Raw genomic sequence first — 7952 nt, forward strand, 5'->3', positions numbered from 1 at the left:
CACAACCAACCCTAGCTCCATCGCTGGCCGCACTGTCAGTTGCCCCATTGCATTTCAAGGCTACTTGCCCATGCTGAGGTTTGCACAGCAGCAGCAAGATACTGCAGGATTTATTTTTATCTCCCTTCCAAAACATATGGATCTGTTTTTCACTTTCAACACAACACTCACAGCATCTGGGATGAGCAACTCATGGGGGCTCTTCGTTGTCTGGACAGCACTGCTCTTGGCCACCCTGCTGGGCTGCTCCTGTTTGATACAGAGCGAGTCGGCCCGTATATACAACCTATGGAGCTCTCCCCCGCCACCGGCCTGCAAGGGCCCCTTCCCGAGCAGCTGCCAGTGTGACCATGCCACCTTGCCTGCTGCCGTGTTCAGGCTGCTGAGCGCTGACCTGTGCGTCTACTCGATGCTGCCATTATCTTTTCTTTCTTGCATTAAAAATTACTAACATACTAAACTGTTTGGACAGCCTGAGGATGGCATTTCGGTTCTTACTGGATCCAAGCTGTTTTTTCAAATATTGCTTATTAAATGTTCTTTGTGAAATTGGAGGGGGGGGGAGAAATAGATACATAAAGATAAATCAAAGGTTAGCTCCATTCTTTTTAAATGGATTGTAACCACTTTTCCATCATTTTAAATTCTTTGTTTTGCTCACTGTAGCTAACCTCTTTGTATGTCATTGTAGACTCCAAATGTGGTCGGATATTTTCATTTTCTCTTTTTATTTATGGCCACATGATATATCTCTGCCTTAAATTCTCCAAAGGGCTTAAGCTTCCTAGTCACATCTCTTGAATTTCCTACTGAATCCCTATGTAAAAAATGGCTTTTCCCTCATCCTAGTCTAGATTTATATTCCTTTTTCACAATCTTCCATTCTCAGTTTTGTAATTCCACCTTTTTCTCCAGTCAGAGATGAAATCCCATTTCCCCTCTCCGTTTCTCAATTAAGGAGCCTCTTTATGAGGTAAAATTTCTGGAATATCCATAGGTTTCAGTTTTTCCTCCATTTTAGACATTTTTCTTTTTTTTTTCTTTTTATTCAGAGTCTTCAGGCTCGCCGCGTCGGGCAGGGAGCAATTGATGCGAGCCTTTCCTCCTACTCCCATGCCCATCATCCCTGCGCTCTCCCTTCGCCTCAGACGCTCTCCTCTTTCCCGCCCTTTCTAGAATCCTGGCACCTTGCCAAAGCCGCAAGGGGGCGCGATCGGCCAAGAGAATATAATGTCAGACGCTTCCCTATTGGTCCACTTGAGGGGGATGGTCACAGCTGTTTTGGTCGATTAGGCTGCGAAGGGAGTGACGTTGTCACTTGCCGTTCTGGGGCGCCGCACTCGCTCTCCTTAACCCTTGCGGCTCCGCAAGAGGCTCAGAAGCTGCGGGAGAGTCTGGCGGGGGGAGATCCAGACGTGACCCGGGTGAGGGTGAAGTGGTGGGGTGGGACTCTTCCCGTGCAAAGGAAGACGGGGGAGGGAGAGACCCGCGCCCGGCCCTCCTCCGGCTGCAACCCCGGGTCCCATGCTCCCCAGCCATACAGGGAGGGAAGCGGAGCTCCAGAGCAGCAACAGAAGAACCGGGGATCCCAGGAAGGCGGCGGGGATCCGGGGGTCCCTTCCCGTCCCGTGTCGGGAGAGGCCGAGTTGGGGGAGGGGAAGAGGCCGAGTTGGGGGAGGGGAGGGTCGGCCTTGCGAAGACCCAGCAGGAGAGGAGAGAAGCCGGCCGGGGAGGAGGCAGGATTCGCACCAGGCTCCCCGAGGACCCGATCTTGTCTCCGGAGGGGATGAGAAGCGGGGCGGCCTCTTCAGCTGCCTCCTTCCCGGTCCTGCTCGGGAGAACCTCGGCTCTGCGCTGGGATGGAGCCGTTTGGGCTCCAGCCAGGTTGTGTGAATCTGCCTGCGAGTCCGAGGGAGGCTCTCTTCTCCAAAGGACACCCTGAAGAAGGAAAAGGGGGCATCCTCCTTAGCCAGCGTCGTTTCCTGGCATTTCAATGTGTACAGGTAGCCCTCGACTTACAACAGTCCACTTAGTCACTGTTACAACAGCACTGAAAAATGACCGTGACTTATGACCATTTTTCACACTTACAACCATTACAGCAGAGCTGGGTTGCTCTCGGTTTGGCCCCGTTTGGCCGAACTGGTAGCGGCGGTGGTGGATGGCGCGAGCAAACCAGTAGTAAACCAGTTAGCAACCCACCACTGCATTGCAGCATCTCTCCACGGTCACATGATCGAAATTCAGATGCTTGGCAAGTGGTTCATATTTACAGTTGCAGTACTCGGGGATCATGTGAACAGCTTTTGTGACCTGACAAGCAAAATCAAAGGGGAATCCATATTCACTTAACCATCGTGTTACTAACATAACAAATGCAATGATTCGCTTAACAACTCAGGCAAGAAAAGTCGTAAAATGGGGCAAATTCGCTTAACAAATGTTTCACTTAGCAACATAAATTTTGGGCTCAATTGTGGTAGTAACTCGAGGACTGCCTCTAATGAGCTTCCATGGTTTGTTCACCTGTTTTGAGTTTGGCAGTTTATGTGAATACTCCTTGGAGGTAAATATAGATTGGAAATCGTTCCTTGTAAGAAAAAATAGTGTACTTCACTCACACAAATATACACATACATGCACAAAAACAGGATTTATCTGCTCAACTCCATTGCAATCTTATTCCAGTTTTGTGGGAATAACTGTTGTTCAATGGTTAAAGTATCCACTTTCTCATTCTTGGATTTTCCCCCCCCATCTCAAATACAGAAATTGGAAACCATTTTAAATTCTTGACATGTAAAATTATTGCTTGGGAAAAAAGCGCTGAATGGCCGCCTGTGGTTATTCCAGTGGCTCTGGGATCGGTCCTATGAATGAAAAGGCATTTGGAGATCTACAAGATTCCTTGGACCCACTTGGAGTTGTGTTACTGGCAGAGAAAAAATGGAGACACAACCTTTAGCAAGTGAGAGAACTGGAAAAGGCCTTTCAGCTGTACAGACCAGAATTGGGCAGAAGATCCTGGAGGAGCAAACCATCATGCATTCAGAAGTTCAGCCCTGGAACCTCAGGAGCCTCCAATACCAGGAGGCTGAGGGTCCTCGAGGACTTTGCAGCCGACTCCACAATTTTTGTAAGCGATGGCTGAGACCAGAAAGACACACTAAAGCCCAGATGCTGGACCTGGTGGTTCTGGAGCAGCTCATGGCCCTTCTTTCCCCAGAGATGGAGAGCTGGGTGCGGGAGTGTGGAGCAGAGACCAGCTCCCAGGCGGTGGCCCTGGCAGAAGGCTTCCTCCTGAGCCAGGTGGAAGAGCTCAAGTTGCAGGTGAGATACCTTCATCTTAGGAGTCCAAAAGTGAATACAGAATAAAGACTTAGCTTGCACTCAAAAAATATGGATATATCACGCTAATTCTTATAGGACATTATTTCATTATCCGTTGTAGGAGATCAGTCACCAATAAAGGAGAATATTTGTAGTTCAGGGATGAAATGAGGGGTCATTTGAGCTTGCTTTTTTCTTCTTCCAGATGTTTCATTGCACAAACTAGGTATCATCAATTGGGGACAGCAATTCTTTTTTTTTATTGCCTCCTTGTTGATCCTTTATTTATTTATTTATTATTTATTTATTTATTTATTTATTTGACTTATCAGTCGCCCCCTCTCCGCAAAGGGACTCGGGGCGATGTACAATCAAAACAAATATACAGATGTGGCATGGAGGAGGTGACATCAATGCTTAACAAATAAGATTCCAATAAAAAGCCACTAGGTTAAAATAAATAACAATAAATTAAAACAGCTAAAATAATTTAAAACCCCAAAATTTACATTTACCGTAATTAAAATTGCCAGGGAGGTTAGAAAGTTCTAGTTTAAGCCAGGCTGGCTAGTTGGAACAGGTGGGTCTTGAGTTTCGTGCGGAAGGAGCGGAGATCGGTCGTTATCCTGATGTCTGGGGGGAGGTCATTCCAGAGGGCTGGGCCCATCACAGAGAAGGCCCTACTCCTGGGCGCCGCCCTCTGACACTGTCTGGTGGACGGCACCCGGAGGAGTCCCTCTCTGTGAGAGCGAATTGGTCGCAGGGATGTATGGGGCAGAATGCGATCCCGCAAATAGCTAGGTCCTGTGCCATGGAGCGCTTTAAAGATGGTAACTAACACCTTGAAGCGCACCCGGAAGACCACAGGGAGCCAGTGCAGCTCGCGCAGGAGTGGTGTCACATGGGAGAACCTTGGGAAATCCTATGGGAAATCCTGGGGACTTTGAAGTTGTGTTCAGAGAACAATAATCCACTTTACGTTGTGTGGTGTCTATTAATTCTGCTTCTTTTTCCTCTTGCCTCCTACTTAAAGTCCTTTGCGGTGGAGATCAGAGGTCCTGAGGGAAGGAAGAATCCATCAAATTCCTCCCAAGAGCTGCTTTTCAGAAGGATCTCTCAGGAAGATCCAAGTCAGGATATCTCAGGAGGTAATCCAAGGTCCCCCACCCCCGCTTACCAAAAGAGATCTCAGCTGTCTCATCTATATGTCTTCTATCATATAGATGATGTCATCCTATTCTGTTAATTATGTATTTTAAAATTCTGTATCCCTTACAGGGAAGAGTCAAATGAAGTTGTCTGCTCTTTATGATGGAGATGAAACAATGGTTGAACCTGCAACTCAAGTAAGAAGGAAAAAATAATTTATTAGATTTATATATTTGCTTTACTACAGGAAGTGAAACTAATGTACAAAGCACTTTTGTTTGGGCTAGATTATTTGTGTTTTCTTGAGCAACATGGAAAGGAGAATAGAAGATTCGAGTTGCTATCAGTCAGCTTAGTTTTCTTTGAAGTTGTTTGTTTGGATCCAGGGGTTCATAATTTCTACTCTTAGATTATTACTAGGAAATATTTTCAAAGGCTAGCTCTTAAATCTCATTTTTCTAGTTAATCTTTGAAGGAGAGGGGGCAAAAAGAGAGATAGACTGTATACCTTCTTTGAGTTCTATGGCTTTACATATCAAGACATAGTAAAAATCATCCAGTCCTTATCAATTCTTAAGGTAAAGGTTCCCCTCGCACATATGTACTAGTCGTTCCTGACTCTAGGGGCCGATGCTCATCTCCGTTTTAAAGCCAAAGAGCCAGCGCTGTCTGAAGATGTCTCCGTGGTCATGTAGTTGGCATGACTAAATGCCGAAGGTGCATGGAACACTGTTACTTCCCACCAAAGGTGGCTCCTATTTTTCTACTTGCATTTTTACATACTTTTGAACTGCTGGGTTGACAGAAACTGGGACAAGTAACAGGAGCTCACTCCTTTACACAGTGCTAGGGATTCGAACCGCTGAACTGCCAACTTTCTGATCGACAAGCTAAGCCACTGAGCCACCGTGTCCCAATTATCATCAGTTGTTAAAAGTAAGTAAATACAACCTTAGATGAACAACAACACATGACATATCACACCATGTCATCATTTGTTTTAGAAAAAAAAAAACCCAAATGGAGTGTTCCATAGCTGTTTATAACGCAAACAGGCCAATTGCGTAGCTGGGTGTCGCAGAGTAGTGGCGTGCGCATGCGTGCGCAGCGCACATGCTCGACTAGGATGCTTGACCCCATGCGCAATGTACTGGTTTTGACGGGATCCAGAACCCACCACTGGCTATAACCAAACACAGCATATAAGCTCAAGCATCTCACACCAACCGTCAAGTACGGTGATGGAGGGGTGAGGATTTGGGCTTGTTTTGCAGCCTTGCAGTCACTGAGCTGTTTATGAATGCCTCTGTATACTAAAGTATTTTAGAATCAAACGGGAAGCCATCTATTTGACAGCTAAAGCTTGGTTGACATTGGGTCTTGCAACAGGTCAATGATCCCAAATCCACCAGCAAATCTACAACAGAATGGCTGAAAAAGAAAAAAAAACAAGGTGTTTCAATGGCCCAGTCTAAGTCCGGAACTCAATCTAATTGGAATGCTGTGGCAGAACCTCAAGAGAACTGTGCATAAACTAATGTCCACAAACCTCAATGAACTGTAAAAGTGTTGTAAAGAAGAGTCAGCCAAAATTCCTTCGCAGTGATGTGAGAGCCTGATAAAGCCATACAGAAAATGATCACCTCAAATTATTGTTGCTTTTCTTTTTGTACAATAAGTGATGGCATGGTATAATATGTCATGTGTTGTTTATCTGAGATTGTATTTAATTACTTATAAGAACTGCTAAGGACCAGATGATTTTTATTATGTCCTGATAGGTAAAACCATAGAACCCAAAGAGGGTGTATTTTCTTTTTTTTTTTTTTTATTTTTATTAAAAGAGTTTTATACAAACAGATTTTCCCCCTTTTCACCCCCCCCTCCACACAATATAAATCTCATACAAATGCTATACCCCCCAACCCCCCCGCAAAAATTCACATTCAAATATTATACCAAACACTTTACCCCCTCCCCTCCCCCCATCTTAAAATAGATTACTCATAACCCCTCTCCTCCCAACAAACACTATATAAATTTCTCTTAAATTAATAATAACACATTGATCATTTTCTAAGCTAATTTAACATCTATAACTCTTAATATAAATTTCTCCTAGCCTAACAATGTTTCATTAGTCCCATCTTCTAATTTATTCATACATATATATTGCCCCATCCTCCACCCTAACCCTCCCCCACCTCCCACACAAACCCACCCCCCTGACTTCCGCTGTATACCACTCTAACAATTCCAAACATCCCATATACTATTTACTCTGATCATCTATCGGTCTAAACATTCTTACCTAAAGGCTAGATAATAACTCCTAGTCTGGTATTTATTCTGTATATAATCAATCCATTTTGCCCATTCCTGTGTGTAATCCTCCTGTTTCTGAGCTTTTAAGAAAGCTGAAATTTTTGCCATTTCAGCGAACCCCGCCACCTTCTGAATCCATTGATCAATTGTCGGCAAAAAGTCTTTTTTCCAATGTTGCGCAATCAACAACCTAGCTGCTGTAACCATATACAAGGCCAATTTTGTTTCCCCTTTGGTAAAATCCTTAACTATACCCAATAAAAACATTTGTGGAGTAAATTGTATTCTTTTCTTAAATACATTCTGCATAACCCACCATATTTTTATCCAAAAAGCTTTAACCTTGTTACAAGTCCACCATACATGAAAAAAAGTAGCATCTAGACACCCGCATCTCCAACATTTTGGTTGAACATTTGGGTACATGCATGATAATTTTTTAGGATCTAAATACCATCTATAAAACATTTTATAGAAATTCTCCCTTAAATTCTGTGACTGTGTAAATTTAACATTCTGAACCCATATTTTTTCCCACGTTTCCAACATAACCACTTCACCAAAATTCTGAGCCCATTTAATCATACAATCCTTAACCAATTCACTTTCTGAATCTCTTTCTAACAGTACATTATATATTCTTTTAACTTGTTTTGGACCAGTCTCTTTTATCTGCTTAATCAGTTCCACTTCTTTATCCATAAAACCGACCCTGCAATCTTCTTCCCATCTCTTCTGAAGCTGTATGTAATGTAACCAATTTAAAGTAATTCCTTCTTCCAACAGCTGTTCCAAAGTTTTTAACTTCCATTCGCCCCCATCAGCAATAAGCACATCTTTATATAAACAACCCCCGAGTGACTTAATATTCATAATCCCCATGGTGTCTGCAAGATCCAACCAAAGCGGTATTTTATAATCCCAATTGGGCCGGTGCTTCTTCCATATTCTCATCAAGGCACTACGGAGAACATGGTTGTTGAACACTTTATCCACCCTGTCTTCATAAAAAAGATATGCATGCCATCCCAGAACAAGATCATGGCCTTCTATATTCAGCAATTCCATTTTTGTTTTCCCGAACCAATCTGCTACATGCGTTAATACCGCAGCTTCATAATACAATCGAAGGTTTGGGAGTCTGAGGC

The 7952-nt window shown here is 43.9% G+C and overlaps 1 protein-coding gene across 1 annotated transcript in view; it reads left to right on the top strand.

The window, feature by feature from the left end:
* Positions 1-1362: 1362 nt before the first annotated feature.
* Positions 1363-7952, top strand: part of LOC309384788 (uncharacterized protein) — a 14592-nt gene continuing 8002 nt past the window's right edge. Inside the window, exons 1-4 of the mRNA XM_081938571.1 lie at positions 1363-1424; positions 2770-3330; positions 4364-4478; positions 4609-4676. Coding sequence (XP_081794697.1) covers positions 2947-3330; positions 4364-4478; positions 4609-4676 — 567 coding nt within the window. The 5' untranslated portion in view covers positions 1363-1424; positions 2770-2946. The remainder of the gene's footprint in view (positions 1425-2769; positions 3331-4363; positions 4479-4608; positions 4677-7952) is intronic.

The sequence above is a fragment of the Natrix helvetica genome (assembly GCF_964273705.1).
Source record: "Natrix helvetica genome assembly, chromosome: 1".
NCBI classification, from domain to species: Eukaryota; Metazoa; Chordata; class Lepidosauria; order Squamata; family Natricidae; genus Natrix; species Natrix helvetica.